This window comes from Arvicanthis niloticus, chromosome X (assembly GCF_011762505.2).
Source record: "Arvicanthis niloticus isolate mArvNil1 chromosome X, mArvNil1.pat.X, whole genome shotgun sequence".
Classification (NCBI taxonomy): Eukaryota; Metazoa; Chordata; class Mammalia; order Rodentia; family Muridae; genus Arvicanthis; species Arvicanthis niloticus.
In genome coordinates, this window is record NC_047679.1 from 39,935,428 (window position 1) to 39,956,892 (window position 21,465).

At 40.8% G+C, this 21,465-nt stretch overlaps 2 protein-coding genes across 2 annotated transcripts in view; one reads left to right on the forward strand and one right to left on the reverse strand.

The window, feature by feature from the left end:
* The window catches only part of Dmd (dystrophin), a 1,571,027-nt gene that overhangs the window by 76,125 nt on the left and 1,473,437 nt on the right, over positions 1 to 21,465 (forward strand). The window contains exon 2 of the mRNA XM_076918257.1: positions 6,246 to 6,364. Coding sequence (XP_076774372.1) covers positions 6,246 to 6,364 — 119 coding nt within the window. The remainder of the gene's footprint in view (positions 1 to 6,245; positions 6,365 to 21,465) is intronic.
* On the reverse strand, positions 2,547 to 4,067 carry LOC117694209 (uncharacterized). Its single transcript, XM_034485069.2, has 2 exons — positions 3,865 to 4,067; positions 2,547 to 3,687 (listed from the first exon to the last, which is right to left on the reverse strand). The coding sequence occupies exons 1-2, from the start codon at positions 3,973 to 3,975 to the stop codon at positions 2,632 to 2,634; spliced, it is 1,167 nt and encodes a 388-aa protein (XP_034340960.1). The 5' UTR covers positions 3,976 to 4,067; the 3' UTR covers positions 2,547 to 2,631.

Genomic DNA, 21,465 nt, shown 5'->3' on the forward strand with positions numbered 1-21,465 from the left:
TAACCCTTCCATGTCCCTACCTTCCTCTCTTGTCTCCACCTACCCTACGTCCCTCCCTTGTCTCTACCTCCCTCCCTTGTCTATACCTACCCTATAACCCTCCCTTGTCTCTACCTTCCTCCCTTGTCTATACCCACCCAATAACCCTTCCATGTCCCTACCTTCCTCCCTTGTCTCCACCTACCCTGAGTCCCTCTCTTGTCTCTACCTTCCTCCCTTGTCTATACCCACCCTATAACCCTTCCATGTCTCTACCTTCCTCCCTTGTCTCTACCCACCCTATATCCCTTTCTTGTCTCTACCTTCCTCCCTTGTCTATACCCACCCAATAACCCTTCCATGTCCCTATCTTCCTCCATTGTCTCCACCTGCCCTAACTCCCTCTCTTGTCTCTACCTTCCTCCCTTGTCTATACCCACCCTATATCCCTTTCTTGTCTCTACCTTCCTCCCTTGTCTATACCCACCCTAAGTCCCTCTCTTGTCTCTACCTTCCTCCCTTGTCTCTACCCACCCTAAGTCCCTCTCTTGTCTCTACCTTCCTCCCTTGTCTCTACCCACCCTAAGTCCCTCCCTTGTCTCTACCTTTCTCCCTTCTCTCTACCCACCCTATAACCCTTCCATGTCTCTACCTCCCTCCATTCTTTCTACCTAACCTATAACCCTTCCATTTCTCTACCTCCCTCCATTGTCTCTACCTTCCTCCCTTGTCTCTACCTAACATATAACCATTCCATGTCCCTACCTTCCTCTCTTGTCTACACCTACCCTAAGTCCCTCCCTTGTCTCTACCTCCCTCCCTTGTCTATACCCACCCTATAACCCTTCCATGTCTCTACCTTCCTCCCTTGTCTATACCCACCCAATAACCCTTCCATGTCCCTATCTTCCTCCATTGTCTCCACCTACCCTAACTCCCTCTCTTGTCTCTACCTTCCTCCCTTGTCTATACCCACCCTATAACCCTTTCTTGTCTCTACCTTCCTCCCTTGTCTCTACCCACCCTAAGTCCCTCTCTTGTCTCTACCTTCCTCCCTTTTCTCTAGCCACACTATAACCCTTCTATGTCCCTAACTTCCTCCCTTGTCTCTACCCTGTCTAATTCCCTTCCCTTGTCTCTAATTCCTTTTCTTGTCTCTGCCTCTGTCCATTGTCTCAACCTAACTAATGCAGCTCCCTAGCTTGTCTCTCCCTCCCTCCATGGTTGCCACCCACCCTAAGCCCCTCACTTGTTTTTCCCTCCCCCCATGGTTGCCACCCACCCTAAGCCCCTCCCTTGTCTCTCCCTCCCTTCATGGTTGCCACCTTCCCTAAGTCCCTCCCTTGTCTCTCCCTCCCTTCATGGTTGCCACCTTCCCTAAGTCCCTCCCTTGTCTCTCCCTCCCTTCATGGTTTCCACCTTCCCTTAGTCCCTCCCTTGTCTCTCCCTCCCTCCATGATTGCCACCCACCGGAAGTCCCTCCCTGAACCCTCCCTCCCTCCCTCCATGGTTGCCACCCACCGGAAGTCCCTTCCTGGACTCTCCCTCCCTCCATGGTTGCCCCCCACCCTAAGTCCCTCCTTTGTCTCCCCCTCCCTCTATGGTTGCCACCCACCCTAAGTCCCTCCCTTTTCTCTCTCTCCCTCCATGGTTGCCACCCACCCTAAGTCCCTTGCTTGTCTCTCCCTCCCTCCATGGTTGCCACCCACCGGAAGTCCCTCCCTGAACCCTCCCTCCCTCCCTCCATGGTTGCTACCCACCGGAAGTCCCTTCCTGGACTCCCCCTCCCTCCATGGTTCCACCTACCCTAAGTCCCTCCCTTGTCTCTCTCTCCCTCCATGGTTGCCACCCACCCTAAGTCCCTCCCTTGTCTCTCTCTCCCTCCATGGTTGCCACCCACCCTAAGTCCCTCCCTTGTCTCTCCCTCCCTCCATGGTTGCCACTCACCGGAAGTCCCTCCCTGAACCCTCCCTCCCTCCCTCCATGGTTGCCACCCACCGGAAGTCCCTTCCTGGACTCTCCCTCCCTCCATGGTTGTCCCCCACCCTAAGTCCCTCCTTTGTCTCCCCCTCCCTCCATGGTTGTCACCCACCCTAAGTCCCTTTCTTGTCTCTCCCTCCCCTCCATAGTTGCCACCCACCCTAAGTCCCTCCCTTGTGTCCCCCTCTCTTCATGGTTGCTACCCACCGGAAGTCCCTCCTTTGTCTCCCCCTCCCTTCATGGTTGCTACCCACCGGAAGTCCCTCCTTTGTCTCCCCCTCCCTTCATGGTTGCTACCCACCGGAAGTCCCTCCTTTGTCTCCCCCTCCCTTCATGGTTGCTACCCACCGGAAGTCCCTCCTTTGTCTCCCCCTCCCTTCATGGTTGCTACCCACCGGAAGTCCCTCCTTTGTCTCCCCCTCCCTTCATGGTTGCTACCCACCCTAAGTCCCTCCTTTGTCTCCCCCTCCCTTCATGGTTGCTACCCACCCAAAGTCCCAAACTCCCTCTCTTGCTATATACCCACCATTTCCCCTCCCCCTCCCTAGTTACCCCATTAGTGACTCAAAACAAACATATTTTCAAATTAAAATCAGTTTATTTTTAACATGAATGTAATTTTAAATTTTATTTTTGGGGGATCTGGGAATTCCCAGCATTTAGATAGCCATCTTATTGGCTATCTGCCTCGACCAGAGCAGTAGTTGTTGAAGTGACTGCTTCGACATTCGGTTCCTCTTCGAGGGGCTTCCCCACTGCCTTCTCTTCGGCTACTGGTGGCTCCTCCACCATAGCCATTGGTGTATCCTCCGCCACAGCTACCAGTGCCTCCTCCACTATGGCCATTGGTGTATCCTCCGCTACGGCTACCAGTGCCTCCTCCACTACGGCCATTGGTGTATCCTCCGCCATGGCAACCAGTGCCTCCTCCACCATAGCCATTGGTGTATCCTCCGCTACGGCTACCAGTGCCTCCTCCACTATGGCCATTGGTGCCTCCTCCACCTTGGCCACCAGTGCCTCCTCCACCTTGGCCACCAGTGCCTCCTCCACCTTGGCCACCGGTGCCTCCTCCACCTTGGCCACCGGTGCCTCCTCCACCTTGGCCACCGGTGCCTCCTCCACCTTGGCCACCGGTGCCTCCTCCACCTTGGCCACCGGTGCCTCCTCCGCCTTGGCCACCGGTGCCTCCTCCGCCTTGGCAACCGGTGCCTCCTCCGCCTTGGCCACCGGTGCCTCCTCCGCCTTGGCCACCGGTGCCTCCTCCACCTTGGCCACCGGTGCCTCCTCCACCTTGGCCACCGGTGCCTCCTCCGCCTTGGCCACCGGTGCCTCCTCCGCCTTGGCCACCGGTGCCTCCTCCGCCTTGGCCACCGGTGCCTCCTCCACCCTGGCCACTGGTACCTCTTCTACGGCCAGAGCTGCTGATTCTGCTGGTGGTGCTGCAGGTGCTGCGGCTGCTGCGGCTGCTGCGGCGGCTGCGGGTGCCACAGATGTTGCGGCTGCGGGTGCCACAGATGCTGCGGCTGCGGGTGCCACAGATGCTGCGGCTGCGGGTGCCACAGATGCTGCGGCTGCGGGTGCTGCAGGTGCTGTGGGTGACTCTTTCAGCACGGGTGGCTCGGCCACTGTTGATTTCTTGGTTTTCTTAGCAGCAGGTTGAGCGACATCTCCCGCATCCTTCTTGCCCCTCTGGGCGCGTTTCCCTCGCTTGGTGGTCTTGGCACCCTGTAATGATAAGATACAAGAGTTAGTTAATGTACAATGAAGTAAGGATAAGCAAGTAAACGGGTCTTTGTCAAACAGGTGAAGTTAGATAAGGGGGTTTAGGCCAGGCCAGGTAAGCTAGTCACTTCAGGCAAGAGTAAATCAACGAGGGAGCTCTGGTAGGGTGAGTCACCTTACCTTGTTCAAAAAAAGGTTGGGTGGGTAAAATTTGCAGGCGGCCTTCGTCCTAATAGGCATTATAGGCTTCGCCGGCTCCCCAGAGTCAGTAGTTAAGGTGGGGTTGTCCATGTCCGCCACCTATCCCTTGATTTCTCAGTAACTTTCGCTACCAAAAGATTTAGGTGTTGCTCCTTCGAGAGGTCTTAGCAACTGCCAGAGCAGCGAAGGCCACAGCTCTAAAGCCTGCTTCGTCACCAGATTCTCAGCCAATAGTAGGCGAGCATGTGCTCAAACGTCATAAAGTATGTCTGTAATGCACGCGGATAGCCTCCTGAAGCTGCCCACAGTGGAATATACCACTTCTGACACTCATAGGGAGGGAGAGATGGATATTAAGAAGGCAAAGAGAGTCTAGTTTTAGAAGGAGCCTTCCCCTTCAACAACCCCAAGATAACTTTTCCATAACGTCCTTCTTCACATATCTACTTTATGTTACAGCATTTGCTTCTCTAAGTTGTTCCCTAAGTTTCTCCTGCTCAATGGTTTAGTCCACTATGTCTCCCTTGATCTTTGGCTAGTAACGTGAATGTCCTCCTTAAAATCATTCCCAAGTAACATTGGTGTATTTGAATATCAGTATCTATGTCAATAATCTACCAACTTGTGCGATAGCAAACATCTAGCTTTCCACCAGGAGGCTACTCACATCTACCCACAGGGCATTTTGTTCTGCCTACCCCACCTTCTTATGCAGACTTCCCATGTCCTCTTCCAGGGTCAAGCTTGGCCTACCCAACCTTCTTATGCAGACTTCCCATGTCTTCTTCCAAGGTCAAGCTTACTTCTTTTTCTATATCCCACCATATCTAGCCTATGTACCCAAGCCTAGCCTTGCTGCCTGTATCTTGTAGTAGCTACCTTTAGGATTCTTTGGGGTCTAAAATATGTCGCCCCACCTAGCCCAACCATTAAGTCGTGTAGCCAACATCAAGGCTCTCGCCAGGATTGTTCTTATCCACATCTACTCACAAGACCCTTTCAAACATATACACCATACTTCATATACGGACTTCCTGGGTCCTCTTACATGGTCTAGCCTTCTGAGTATGTACTGCTATGCTGGCACCAGTCCCATCCATACGCAGTCTCCTCATGTCTTCTTCCCATGTCTAGCCTGTTCTATATGCCCCATACTACCAGATATATATTTTTACACAATGAAACAGATATAACCTGGGTACCACAAGCAGTTCCAAATCTTAGGCTTGACATTACTTTGGCTTGTAATAGTGCGTTTGCGGGCTTCAATATGATCCCCAATTCAGTTCTAGCCTCGTCCGAATACCTCTCCTTGTGATATAGTCAACATCTAGTCTTGTACCAGGTATTAATTACCTCATGTACACATGTACATCAACCCACAGGATCAGCATTCACTTTTCAATAGCATTCTGCTAGGGGTGGAGGCTCTTTTGTTACTCTCCCATCTATGCTGAAATATAGATAGACTTTGTCTTTTGAAGATCTTCTGCAGGCAACCATTGCTACAACGAGAGTTCATGAGTGCAGTAGTTTTACTATGTTGAGAAAACATGAAAAGATTGGTTTTTCGATAGGGATATATTTGCAGTTCAATGAAGAAATATATTGGGTTAAGAAATTAGGAGTTACCTGTTCATATTCCATATTAAGATTTTAAAATGTGACATCTTTATGAATAATAAATTATAATAATTTTCTCTTCATTTATTTTATGAAATTTTTTCCAACTTTATTCTAGCATAATTTAGGATATTTCTACATTATTTAACATGTGAACTGTCAATGTCCTAAGTTAAAATGTGATTTATTTAAATTAAAATGTTTTTTGAGGGACCATGCTAGTTATTGTCCTATTTCTGTGAGGAGTAACTGTTATAAGAAAAATACTTTAATTGGAGGTTTGTTCACAGTTTCAAATGGTTGATACATGATCTTCATATAGGTGAAGTTGGAAGTTGGGGAGTGATAGAAAGCAGATAAGCATGATGCTGGAATGGTAGCTGAGATCTCATATCTGATCTGAAAGTTGTAGGCAAGAGACAGAAAGAGACCTAGCCTGGCATGTGCTTTTGAAACCTCAAAAGCCATTTCCTCTGACACAGTTCCTCCAAAATCTATTTTACATTTATTCCAAGAAGATAACACTGCCTAGTCCTTTCCAAACAGTGTCACTTACTCAGGAATAAGCATTCAAATATATATAGGGGCCTTTCTCATTACCACGGGTAATAAGAATCACAATTAATTCTTATAAATTTGAGGTATTAAAAATATCTCAATTCAGAATTGGAATGAATTTAATAGTGCATTATGGATTAATTTATATTCATATTTTTGTGTTTATGTGTTTGTTTCAGGCCAGACCTGTTTGATTGGAATAGTGTGGTTTCACAGCACTCAGCCACCCAAAGACTGGAACATGCCTTCAACATTGCGAAATGTCAGTTAGGCATAGAAAAACTTCTTGATCCTGAAGGTTAGTAGATTTCTATACTGCTTTAATTTTTACTATAGTTTACCTTTATTTCTCATTTGTGGTCTCATGCAGACTTCACATTTCCATCTAGTAAACACAAAATTCAAAAAATTATGAAGAATGAGACCTTGTCTCAACAGTAACAATATATAGAAAGCCAGGTAACTTAATATTTTTCTGTGTTCTGATAATATGAAAAACGCCACTGTCTATCCTAGACTGTAAGTTGACATATAAATGTAGTTCTCAGTATACGGAATTTTAAAACTGAAATGTGAAACTTTGTAAGGGCAAAAAAGGAAACAAAAACAAAGTTTTGACATGGAATGAACCTCATGGATGGAGCATAATGTGTTATAGACCATTGATTCCAAATAATTACAGATAGTTATTTAATTATTCAACCAAAGACTTGGTAAATAAGTCAGCCATAAGTAATTAGCTACTCTTGCCATTTTGTTCATTTGCTTCATAAAATGCAATGTAATTTACTACTTAAATCATGATCCATGTATATATATATATATATGCATATATATTATATAATAATATAATTATTTTATATTACTATAAATTGTCACATTGGGGAGGTCCTCAGGTCCTCATTTTGAAGGTTATTCCTTTTTGGATACATTAACTGGCAGAGAACAGAGAAGTTTTTATCTTTTTGTTATATTACCCTGAACTAAGTTTCATCTTTGTTACCAAAGCTACAAATCCAAATCTGAACACCAGATTTACCCAATGAGACACATTCTCATTGTGCCAAATTTGTGATATTAGTCTATGATTCCTTTGCTGACACTTTACTACACTAGTAGAAATTTGAGTGCAAAATTTGTGGGATCTGAAATATAACAGGAAACTATGACTTGGTCATAAGGTGAAGAATAGTGAAAACTGATATTTAAATTATCTTTGAAATATTAAATATATTGTTTACTTAAAATTTACTTACTTATTCAATTTACAACCAAACATCAACCCTGCTTTTTCTCTCAGTACCTGACTATAAAAATCCTCTGCCCATTCCATTTACCATTCTTTTTGTGAAGATATCTCTGGGTATCACCACTTATGAGCCAAACCCATTTTAGAAAGTAAAGGAGAACAATTTTAGAAAAACTAAATATGTGTTCATATTAGGTAATTTCTACTGTTAATCTCATTTGACTATAACACAAAGATTCAAACAAAACAGAGAATAGTAAGAAAATACAAAATAAAACATGTTGGATGATATAATCCAAGGAAAAGTAAAGATGTTCCATCGGTAGATAGAATTGTTTATTGATGGCCTCAAACTACTGGTCTGCTAATGAGAAGCGAAGAGAGTAACTGTAGGGGAAGTATATAGACTTTATATTGTAGTTCCATACATTGGGTTCTACAAATTTATGTAGGCTGATACAAATTATCAACAACTCCATTTCTCTGCTGAAGGCAGTTGACAGTTGGGGGCAGTTAATGAAGGTAGTATTTGGCCTTGCAAACTACTGAAATCAGCCTTACTTCATCCCCTGGGAATGAGGATTATAGGATTCTCTTTTGTTTTTTTGTTTACCTTAGCCAGAGTCCTTCTATTTAGAATATTCTCACAAGAATTTGTGGGGCCCACTTTGGATCAAAAAATTGTCTGGTATTGCCTAATTAACCAGAAGGGAGAGAGAGAGAGAGAGAGAGAGAGAGAGAGAGAGAGAGAGAGAGATTATTGGAGGGGAAGAGGGAAGGGAGAAAAAGATGACCAAAGTGCAAAGTGAGGACTCATTAGGACTAGTTAGTTCTTTGGGTACTGTTATACTACTGGTTGATGTTATATGGTTACATTAACTAAGATGGAGGCCAAGTCACAAGACTGCTTCCATCTTGATGTCATAATCCAAGATGGCAACAAAGCAGATGGTTTTATTTTATGACACTGAAACCAGTTCCCTGATAATATGATCCCATCAAATCTCAGGCATAGGTGTCTGTAGGATTCATACATTTTACCTATTAAATACTGACATTTAGGGACTTAACTGAAATCATAAAATTTTGTTATGTAGGAAGAACAAAAGTAAAAGCCTTTTGTCTTAATTTCATGGGTAAATTGGTAGTGCCCCAATTAGCAAACTAAGTAAACAGAGGAAAGAATTTATAGTTATAGCTCAGAAGAGCAGACTAGCTATATTCAGTTTCAGGATTTTGTCAAATAGCTTCTAGTGTTAGGGAGAGAAGAAAACTATCATTCAATTCGGTTTTAAAACAGTAGTTGGCCTCTCTCATACTGAACATCACATCAAAGAAATATCAGGATAATATATACAAGAATTTATTCCAAACTCCATCTGTCTTCACACAGAGAGCAATTTTACAAATTTCCCTAAGAATGCCCCTCCTTTAGGCACCTGGATGAGTTTCACCATGAAGACTGTAAAGTCACTTTACTCTGGAGTCTAGGCCTTAGGTTATAAGTACAGTTTGAACTTGCCTTCACTGTTCTCTTGTTACTGAACAGTTAAACTAGCCTTCTAGGGTACAAAGACAGAGGTAGGTCTGAGGCAACCCTGTTTGTTACAGAGAAGATAATAAAATTAATCCGTTGTGCCAGGATGGAGGAAGGTTGTAGGCAAACTATCTGTTAAATATCCTGTCCAATTATGGCTTGGCCTGACTTTTGATCTGAAGAGGTAGGTGATCCCCAAGAGAAATCTCCAATGAGAAACAAAGTAACACATAACATGACTCAGGCTAGTGGTCTCAATTGGGTTCATTTTCTCTAGCAATTAAAGAATTAAAAGAAAAGAAGGTATCAAGAACAACATGTAGCATAAAAGACATCTCAAAAGTAGCAAACAAAAACAGAATTCAAGAACAGCTGTTTCTTGGGAATGAGGACCACACTTATGCAGGAAGAACACAAAGAACACGACCCTCTGCAAAGCACCAGGCAGTCTCAGAAAGCTGAAAACCCAGTCATCTCTCAGGGGCTGCTATTTGACAGGCTCTAGGAGTTTTATTTACCTAATTTAGCCTTGGTCAGTTTTTAGACAGTTAGGATGGTTGACTGAGAAGTATATGTAGTACACATATCCTGCTCTAGCCTTGAACATATGGAATCAGTTCATCAGAAGGAAAGTTGCTGGCAGGAAACAAAGACAGTTATTTTGAGCTCTTAGTCTTTTAGCTGAAGTCAGTAGGGTAAAGGAGAAGCCATTTTTTGAAGTAGTTACTTTATTACTACAGTTTCTTGGCTTCTTTACCTATCTGTCTACCTACAGGTAGTCTGCCTAGTATGTAGTCTCTGGGACCAAACTTGGAAGTCACTTTTATGGCTGTTATGGGCTAGCAATTCTGACTGCTTTTAACTGCTTCCACCTAACAAAGGGTAGATACATAACCTGAGGTGCAACAGACAGTGTCAATAGAGGAGTGTTGATCTAATGGGGCCTTGATAAATCTTAAGGGATGACAAGGATTCAGAATAGAAGACAACAATGAAAACACATTTCTGACCTAGACCTGGACTATCCCCTATCTTTCTGCCTACCAGGGAGTCTGTCTGACTTCTAGTCTCTCAGTTTGGGATTTTTCCTACTTTATCTACACTTCTTCTCGAATATCTCCTCCATGTCCCCCTTACAACTTCATATCTTTTGCTATTGTTTTCAGTTCTTTTTGAACTATTGGACTCAGCTTGTGCTCCAAACCAGGTTTAGGCATAAATTAACAACATGTAAACTGAAAGCCTCCAATTATCAGTAGAAAGAAAAATGTATTTATTTCTTATGACTACATTGGGAAGAAGTAAGAACTGAACCTCCAGAGTTCAACTTTGTGTTCCTTAACTGTTATTAAGGTTTAAGAAGAGACTCTAGGATAATGACATGTAAATAGGAGTCCTATCCATCATATTGTCCAAGCCTCCATGATCACAATCTTTATTCATCTTGTAAGGTATCTTACCAAATTGTTAAGATAGTATGACATCTCATTCATGAAAAAAAGGAGCCACTCTTCTTGAATCATTTTTCTACTCTCAGCATGAGATTACTAAGGAAAATTTCATTTCTGAGATCCCATTCCTTCAAGAATGGGGCAGCAGTGACTTTTCAGAACATCTTCTTTTCATCCAGGCCTGTAGCACATTTAATGCTCCCATATATCCCTAGAAACTGTATTTTCTACTGGATCATAAAGTACCTATGAGATGCTATTTGCTTATAGAAAATCAAGTAAATCCTACAACTACTATCAACTGTCAATAGGTCTTGGCTACAGACTGGAACTTTTGATCTAGCCCCAATAAACACTGAATCATTCAATGGTTTATATTGCACAGGTACTGTCTGTGAAAAGGTCACTTCTCTGAGTTCATTGGTATAGTGATCTTCCCTCATCCTGATCACACTGATTTGCTCCAGTTCTCCTTGTATTCTGGCATTAACAGTTGTTCCAACCCCTTTTTAGGGAATGTGGGTATTTATGGTACTGAAAATCTTGTATATGTTTACAAACAAAAGTAAACACTTTGAGATGGAAGCCCAAAGAGTATAGAAAAATCTTTACCAGAAGCTCATTAAGTATGTGTTAGGATCTACAGTATATATGAGATCCTTCTGGGTAGTTGGGGTTTCTCTTCCTAGCAATCACGATAGCTTGACTTTGGTAGCTAACAAGAAAGCATATCAAAGCTAAACCATTATTTGTCCCTTCATGAGAGATGACCATGTGTATTGTTGTGAAATTTGTATTAGAGCTCAACGTAATGTGGATCCACATTTTTAACAAATTGTGCGATAATACAGTTGAGAGGATCTGCAGACATCACTGAAAAACTAAGTATCCTCAGTAGTAGAGACAGAGATGGAGAACACAAGTTAGTTCCCTCCTAACCTCATCATTAGGACAAGTTAAGTACTATAAAAATTGTGAAAATGGGAAAGTAATAAAATGTGGAATGTGAGGAAAAAACACTACTTCTCTCTAAGCATCCCTCATAGGCTATAGTGAGGTAGAGAGCACTCTAGTTCATTCCTAACCTCTCATGCAGGAAGGATCAAATTATGATTTGGAGCCTCAAGCAGACACTAGCTTTCATCAATCCTCCTTTGTAGGATGAAATGAGTTTGACAAACATCAGTACAGATCAAATTAGAAAAGCATGTATTCTCAGTGACAGACAATTCTTCCACAGAAGCCTACTAAATAAAACACATGAATTTCTAATTTCACTAGATCACCCCTATCTTCCACATTAGGACAGGACAACATTAGAATAACATGGATTAGCATGTTGGTAACCAATTTCATGCTTCCATAGGACATACTAAGTTAGACAGCACACTATTTCACTACTGACATCCTCCTTAGGGCAGATCATGTTAGGTCAACCTGAATTCTGAGAAGTAGGCATTGGCTCATTCAAAGTCTCCTCCATAGTATACTGTGAAATGAACTCTCTCCTTTACTCCTATCCTCTTCAAATCACTGGTAGGAATCTCATTTCTGAAACATATTCACTAGCTCCCTCAACCTTTTATTTAGAATAGAATGAAATTAAATGCACAGTAGTTCACTCCTAATCTTATCCACAGAACTCATTAAAGTTTGGACAATCTTAAATCTGAGAGATAAGCTACCTGGCACCTAGATATTTTAGAAAGTAGTGGAGAAAAATATTTTAAAAGAACTTAGTTTGTGATCATATTAAGTCATTTTAATCTCTTTTGACTATAACAGAAAGATTTAAACAAAGGGAAGAACAAGAGAAAAAAAGAAAATAAACCCTCTTGGATGATACAACACAAGATAGAGTAAAGGCAGTCTATGGGTAGATAGGAAAGATTATTGGTGACCTCAAACTACTGGTCTGCCTCTGAGAATAAAAAACAGTAACTGTTGGGTAAGTATGTACAGTTAAAATTGCAATTGCCTGCATGTGGTTCTCTAAATGGATGCAGGCTTTTTGGATTAATGTACAATTTCATTCCTTCTCCCAAGGAAGGTGACTGTTGGTGGCAGTTAATGGAGGTAATGCTTTGCCTGATAAACAGAAATCAGCCTTACTTCATCCCCTAGGAAGGCAGATTATAGGATTCCCTTTGACCAATAACAAGCTTTTTGTTTACCTTAGCCAGAGTCTTTCTATTTAGGACATATTCAAGGACATGCCAATGTTTGGAGTGACATTGGACAAAATGAATGTCACATAGTAGCTAATTAATCAGAGGTGAAAGAAGGGCAGAGAGAGGAAGATAACCATAGGGATGACTCATTAGTACTAGGAAGGTCTTTAGATACAGTTACAGTTGGTGGATGCTATGTGGTTACATTAACTAAGATGAAGACCAAGTCACAAGACTGCTTCTATCTTGATAAGGACATAATCCACAATAGTAATGAAGCAGATGGTTACATTTTGCTGTCAGTGAACCACCCCAACTCCCTGATAATGTGAGCTTATCGTCTATCAGGCACAGGTCTCTGTGGGATTCATACATCTTACCTACTAAATACAGAAATGTAGAGGTCTTCTTTTAAGAACAGAGACTTTGATACTTAGAATGTATATAGGTAAAGCCATTTTGTATGGCCTTAGTGGGTAAGTGGATAGAGCTTCACTTAGCAGAATAAATAGTGGAAGAATTTCATAGACTTGAACCAGAGGAGCAACATAGCTCTAATCAGTTTCAGAATTTTAAAATAGCATCTAGGGTGACAAAGAAAAAAAAAAAACTATCATTCATTTCTGTTTCACTACAGTAGGGGGCCTCTGTCACGTTGTTCATTGAGGAAATGCCCATATGAGGTATACAGGAAGTTATCCCACAGTCTCTACACAGAGAGTAGTTTTACAACTTTCCCTAAGAATGCTCCTCCACTAGGCACCTGGATGAGTTTCACCATGAACAGTGTAAAGTCAGTATACTATTGATCCGGGCCTTAGGTTAATACTATAGATTAAAGTTATGTTCACTGTTCTCTGAGCAGTTAAGTTGTCTTTCTAGGGTACAAAGGTAAAGGTGGGTCTGAAGAGACTCTCTTTGTTAGAGAGAATAAAATATATGTATCCCCCTGTGCCAGGATGGAGTAAGGGTGTAGGTAACTTACCTGACCAATTTCCTGTTGCCTTAAATTGTGGCCTGATTATATGATCTGATGAGTTTGGTGATCCCTTAAAGAAATCCCAGATGAGAACCAAAATGACTCAGAACACGACTCAGGCTAGATGGTGCAGTTGGGAACATTTTCTCCACCAGTTAAAAATTTAAAGACAATAAAATTTCAAGCACAACATATAATATCAGAGATATCTCAAAAGTAGTAAACAGAAACTGTAGTTTAAGAGAGTCTGTTTCCTAGAGATGGATGAGTAGCATGCAGGAAGTACACAGAGAAAGTGACCCTCTGCATTTAAGTTTAAGGACCACACTCATGCAGAAAGCACACAAAAAATGACCCTCTGTAAAGCACAGCGGATACACCTAAAGCAGAAAATTCAGGCACAACTTAAAGACTGGCATTTGACTGACTCTAGGAGTTGAATATCTAATTTAGCACTGGGCAGTTTTTAGACATTTAGGGTGCTTGACTGAGTAACTTATGTTGTAGATATGTCCTGCTCTAGCCTTGAACTTATGAAGTCAGAGAATCAGCAGAAGGCTTGCAAGCAGGAAACAAAGAGAGTACTGTTGAGTTCTTACTCTTTGATTTCAAGTCCAGAGGGTAAAGCAGAAGGTATTCTGTGAGTCTGCTACATTTCTTATTGTCTTGGCTTCTCTACCTATCTCTCTACCTATAAAAAGTCTCCCTAATACCTAGTCTCTCATATCAAACTTGGAGGTCACATTACTGCTGTTATGGGCTTAGAATACTGACTGCTCTTAACTGCTTCCACCTGACAAAGGGTTCACGACCTGAGGTTCAACAGACAGGGTCATGAGAGCAGTGTTGATCTAAGGGGCCTTGATAAATCTTAACTGATGGCAGTGGTATATAAAAGGAGACAACAAGGAGACCACCTTTCTAACCTAGTTATGGTCTCTCTCCCTTTCTGTCTGACTACCAGGGTATCTGTGTGACTCCTCATCTATCTCAGTTTGAGACTTTACCTACCCCATCTCCTCTCTAACACCTCAAATATCTCTTCTGTGTCCCCTTTACAATTTTCTATCTTTGCCTATTTTTTTCAGTTGTTTTTCAACTATTGTACTCAGTTTGTGCCCCAAACCAGGATTAGACATAAATTGCCAACATATAAACTGAAAGCATCACATTAACAGTAGAAAGAAAAAAAGTGTTTATTTCATATGGCTACATTGAGAAAAGGGAAGAAGAGCAACTGAAATTTCCTAGTTAATCTTTTAAAACATAATCAAGAATTTAGATGTGTAAAGAGGAATCCCATTCAAAATGTGTTCCAAGTCTCCAAGAACTGTGCTTTATTCATCCTGTAAAGTGTCTTGATAAAGTCTTAGGATTGTATGAAATCTCATTCTGGTAACCAGGTTCTGATCTGATTGGTGCATTCTTTTCTTCTCTCATCATGATAATCTTAGGGAAATTCTCTTTTCTTGAAGCCCATTCCTTTAATAGTTGAATTGTCTAAATGAGACAGAAGGATTTTTTAGAGTGTTTCCATTTCATCAAGCCTCTTAACTATTTAGTGCTCACACATGTGCATAAAAAATGTACCATCTATTGGAGCATAAACTACCTATTACATGCTACATACTTATAGAAAACCTCCTTTACTCTCCAACTACCATCAATAGTCAATAGGTCTTGACTACAGACTGTAACTTTTAATCTGCTCTCAATATACACTGTACTATTAAATAGTTGGTACTCTACAGGTACTATCCCTGAAAAGGCAGCTTCTCTGAGTTCATGGGTATAGTGATTTTATCAAATCCTGATGTCACTGATATGCTCTAGTCTTCCTTCAACTCTGGCAGTTACAATTTTTTCAACCCCTCCTTTAGAGCAAGTTCATGGAACTGAAATGTTTCCATATAGTAAAACGAAATAATGAGTCTTTTGAAATGGAAGTCCAAAGTATGATACAAAAATATTCCCCAGAAATACATTAAGTAAGGATTAGTATCTAGTGTATAAAAGCAATCCTTCTAAACAGAGTGTAGTTGGGATAGCTGTAAATGCTCTATCTGGCAATCACAATAAATGTAATTAATAAGAAACACTATCAAAGCTGAACCACTATTTGTCCTTTTATGAGAGGTGAATATGTGTATTATTGTGAGATTTTATAAGAGGTGAAATAATGTGGGTCCCCATTTTTAACAGATTTTTGCTTAATGAAGTTAAAAAGCCTTACAGACATCACAGAAAAACTAATTATCTGAGAGACAGAGAACACAATAGCTCCCTCCTAATCTCCTCATCAGGAAAAAAATGGGAAAATGTTGAAATAGGAAACTGGTAAAATGGAAATGATGACAGAAAAACACTAGTTCCCTCCAATCATCCCATATAGGCTATACTGAGGTGGAGAGCTCTCTAGTTTATTTCTATCCTTTCCTGTAGGCAAGGTCAAGTTAGGATGAGATGAATCATCAGGAAGATACTAGCTTTCTCCTGAAAAGGCTATCAAGCCTCTTTTGTAGGACAGAATAACTTTGACAGCATAGTAGCTCACTCCTATACTCCTTCATAGTACAGATTAAGGTAGGAAAACATACATTCTCCGAGACTGACAATATTTCCACATAAGGATGCTAGGTGAAACAGGTGGAATTGGAGTTTCACTAGATCATCCCTATCCTCTTCATTAGGAAATGTCAAGGTTAGAAAAGCATGATATCAATTAAAGAGCTACTCTTTTTATTTTTCCCTATTACAGAATGAGTTAGAGAGCACACTATTTCACTCCTGATATGCTCCTTAGGACAGATCATGTTAAGTCAACATGGATTCTGAGAGATAGACATTGGCTCATTCAAAGCCACTTTCATAGTATACTGTAAAATGAGTTCTGTCCATCACTCATATCCTCTTAAAGTCACTGTTAGAACATCAGGTTTCTGAAAGACAGACACTAGCTCCTTCAAACCTCTTACATAGTACACAATGAGATTTAAGGCCTACTAATTCCCTGTAACATTATTCACAGGACTCATTAAAGTAGTGACAACCTCAAATCTATGGGACTTAAGCAAGCTGTCATCTAGAAATTTTAGAATGTAATGGAGAACAAATATTAGAGAACACAGTATGTGATTATAATAAGTCATTTTTTTGGTAATCTCTTTTGAATATAACTGAAAGATTCAAACATGGACACAAACATGAGAAAAATCAAAATAAACAACCTTGGATGTTATAATCCAAGGTAGAGTGAAGATACTTCATGTGTACATAGAAAAGTTTATTGGTGGCCTCAAACTACTAGTCTGCCACTGAGAATAAAAAACAGTATGTTTTGCAAGTATGTAGATTTTATATTGTAGTTGTCCCCATGGTATTCTATGAAATGATGCAGGCTGTTAAGATTTATCAACAACTCCATTACTCTGCTCAAGGCAGTTGACTGTTAGGGCAGTTAATGGAGGTAGAGATTTGACTGATAAACAGAAATCAGCCTTAGTACATCCTCTAGGAATGTGAAATATAGGATTCCCTTTGCCTGATAACAAGCTTTCTGCTTATCTTAGCCACAATCCTTCTATTTAGGACATTATCACATTCACTCGAATTTTGGGGGCCCACTTTTGACCAAACAAATGTCTAGTGTTGCCTAATTAATCAGAGAGGAGAGAGGGGGAAGGGAGAAAAAGATAACAAGAGGAAGAAGTCATTAAGACTGGGAAGTTCTTTGGGTATTGTTATAGTTGGTGAATGTTATGTGGTTTCATTAAACAACATGGAGACCAAGTCACAAGACTTCTTCCACCTGGATGGGGCCATAATCCAAGACGGTGACAAAGAAGATGATTGCATTTTGCTCACAATGAACCTAACTCCCTGATAATGTGAGATTATCACCTATCAGTCACAGGTCTCTGAACGATTCATAGCATATGTCTTACCTATTAAATACAGACATTTAGAGGTATTTTTTAAAAAAACAGAGACTTTTGATAGTTAGTACTGATAAAGGTAAAAGTATTTTTGTGGCCTTAGGGGTAAGTTGTTAGGGCTCCACTTAGCAAAATAAATAGAGGAAGGATTTCATAGTCTTAGCTCGGAGGAACAGAGTACCTGTATTCAGTTTCAGGGTTGTCAGATAGCTTCTAGGGTAAGGGAGGGAAAAAAATTCATTCAGTTCTATTTCAAAACAGTTGTTGACCTCTCTCACAGTTGAACATTGAGGAAATGTCAGGATAAGGTATACAAGAGCTTATCCCACAGTCTGTCTCTACACAGAGAAAAATTGTACAAATTTCCCTTAATATGGCCATCCTTTAGGTAACTGGGTCAGATTTGATCATGAATTATGTGAGGTCCCATTACTCTGGAGTCTATATCTTGGGTTATTAGTGTAGTTTGATGTTGTTGTGTTCACTGGTCTCTGGTTACTGAGCCATTAAACTGACTTTCTAGGGTACAAATACCTAACAAAAAAGGTGTGCCTGAAGAGACCTTTTTTGTTGTTGTTGTTAAAGAGAAGGAAATAAAATTAACTCCTGCCTATGCCAGGATGGAAGAAGGATATAGGTAACTTATGTGTCAAATTTCTGTTGCCTTAATCTTTGGCCTGATGTGTGATCTGGTGAGTTTGGTGACCTCCAAGACAAATTCCAGATGAGAATCAAAATGACCCAGAATGTGACTCAGGCTAGGGGACTTGATTGGGTTCATTTTCTCTCTCAGTTAAGAATTATAAGATACGATGTTCAAGCACAACATGCAGCATCAGGGACATCTCAAAAGTAGCAAACATAAACACTAGTTTAAGAAAATCTGTTTTCTAGGGATGAGCATCACACTTGTGTAGGAAGTACACAGAGAAAATGACCCTCTATAAAGCACAGTGGAGACACAGAAAGCTGGAAACCTAGTCACATCTCAAAGACTGGCATTTGACAGACTCTAAAAGTTTTCCTATATAATTTAGCATTGGACAGTTTTTAGACAGGATGTTTGACTAAGTAGCATTTGTTGTAGCCATGTCCTGCTCTAGCCTTAAACTTACGGAGTCAGTACATCAGCAGGAGGCCTATTGGCAGGAAACAAGACAGTTATTTTGGTCACTTACTCTTTTATTTCAAGTCAGGAGGTTGAAGGAGAATCCATTTCATTACTTTGGTACAATTATTACATTGCCATGGCTTCTCTACCTACTGTCTTATCTAAAGGGAGTCTCCCTCATACCCAGTCTCTCAGAGCAAACATGTAGGTCATTTACTGCAGTTTGGGGCTTTAGATTACTGACTGTGCTTAACTGCTTTCATCTGACCAAGGGTGGATGATGAGGTGAAACAGTCAAGGTCAATAGTGGAGTGTTGAACTAAAGGGCCTTGATAAATTTTAATGAATGACAAAGGTACATAATAGGAGACAACAATGAAACTACCTTTCTGACCTAGGCATGACCTCTCACCCCATCTTTCTGCTTACCAGTGTGTATGTCTAACTTCTAGTCCCTCAGTTTGGGACTTTGCCTACCTCATCTACACTCTAACTTCTCATATATCTCCTCTGTGTCCCCCTGACAATTTCATATAATTTCCTATTGTTTTCAGTTTTTAACTACTGGACTCAGCCTGTGCCTCAAATGAAGATTAGACATAAATTGCCAACATGTAAACTGAAACTATCATTTTAACAGTAGCGAGGACAAAGATTTTATAACTATGGTCACATTGTGAAGATGGAAGAACACCAACTGTACCCTCTGAGTTAACCTTTGGGTACATGAAATGATGCTAAAATTTAAAAGGAGTGCCTAGTATATAGACATGTAAATAGGAGTCCTGTTCAAAATGTGGTCCAACCCTCCAATGATTTATTTATCCTGTAACTTGTCTTGACAAATTGTTAAGATTGTATGAAATCTTGTTCAGGGAAACAGATTTTCCTCTGTTTTGGCTATTTTTCTTCTCTCAGAATGAGATTCCTATGGAAATTCTCATTTCTTGGAACTCATTCTTAGTAGTTGTCAAAATGAGACAGGATTATCATTTTAGATTATTTTCATTTCCTCCAAGCCTGTTACAAATTTACTGTTCCCACATGCACATGGAAATTGTATCATCTACTGGAGAATAAGGAGCCTATGAGGTGCTATATTCTTCTTTTTTAAAAAATTATTTATTTATTTATTATATGTAAGTACACTGTCGCTGTCTTCAGACACCCCATAAGAGGGCATCAGATCTCATTACAGATGGTTGTGAGCCACCATATGGTTGCTGGGATTTGAACTCATCACCTCCGGAAGAGCAGTCAGTGCTCTTAACCACTGAGCCATCTCACCAGCCCGAGGTGCTATATTCTTAAAGAATATCTACTCTCCCTTCCAACCACCATCAGCAGTCAATAGGTCTTAGCTACTGCTTAAAACTTTTGATTCACTTCAAATAAAAACTGATGTATTCAATGGTTGATATTGTACAGGAAATGTCCCAGAAATGGCAGCTACTCTGAGTTCATGGGTGCAGTGATCTACTCAAATCTGATCACACAGATTTGCTCCAGCACTCCTTGACTTCCAGCAGTTACAATTTTCCCAAACTCCTTTTAGGGAAAGTACTTGTTCATGGAACTAAAAATCTTGAAAATCTTGTATATGGCAAAAAGAAATAGTCAACTCTTTGAAATGGAAGTACATAGAGTGATAGAAAAATTGTCCCAAGACACACACACACACACATACATACATACATACATACGTGTGTGTGTGTGTGTGTGTGTGTGTGTGTGTGTATAATTAGTATCTACAGTATAATGAGATCCTTCTAAACATAACATAGTTTGGGTAGCTGTGATTGCTCTGCCTGGCAGTTGTAATAGCTTAACGTGTGTAGTTAACTAGAAAGCCTATCAAAACCGCATCATTTTTGTCTCTTCATGAGAGGTGAACATGTAAGTTAGTGTGAGATTTTATTAGAACTATAAATGATGTGAACCCCTATTTTTAACAGATTGGCTTAATAAATGTGAGCATACTTGCAGACATCACTGAAAAACTAAGAATCCTCAGTACAAGAGACTGAGATAGAGAACATCATAGTTTCCTCCTACCTCTCATTAGGACAATTTCAAAACTTGGAAAATGTTGAAATGGAAAGGTGGTAAAGTATAAACATGAGAGAAAACACTAGTTCTCTCCAATCAACCTTCATAGGCACCACTCTAGTTCATTCCTACCTTTCCTGTCAGAAAGGTCAAGTTAGGATCAGATGAATCCTCAGGCAGATATTAGCTTTTTCCAAGCCTCCTTTGTAGGACAGAATAAGTTTGACAGCACAGTAGCTCACTCCTATACTCCTTCATAGTACAGATTAATGTGGGAAAACGTATTCTCAGACAGATAATATTTCCACATAGTCTTCCTAGGTAAGAATGATGGAGGTGGAGTTTCACTGGATCATCTTTATCCTCCTCATTAGGACAGTTAACAGTTAGAACAACATGACATGGATTAAGGAGATCTTAACTCCTTGGGCCTCCATTGGACAGACTAAGTGGGAGAGCACATTATTTCACTCCTGACATCCTCCATAGGACAGATCATGTTAGGTCAACATGGATTCTGAGAGGTAGACATTGGATTACTCAAAGCCTCTTCCATAGAACACTGTGACATGAACTCTCTGCATCACTCCTATCCTCTTCAAATCACTGGTAGAGAGTCTGATTTCTGAAAGACAGACACTAGCTCACCCAAGCTTCTTATTAGGGCAGAATGATATTGAAGTTGCACTAGTTGCCTCCTAAACTTATCCACAGACTCATTAAAGTTGAGACAACATCAACCTGAGAGAGATAAGCTCTCAAATAGACATTTTAGAAAGTAAAGGAGAAGAAATTTTGAAGAACTTAGTATTTGGTCATATTAAGGCAATTGTTTTACTAATCTCTTTTGACTATAACTGATATATTCAAACAACAGACTGAACAATAAGGAAAATGAAAATAAATGATCTTTGATA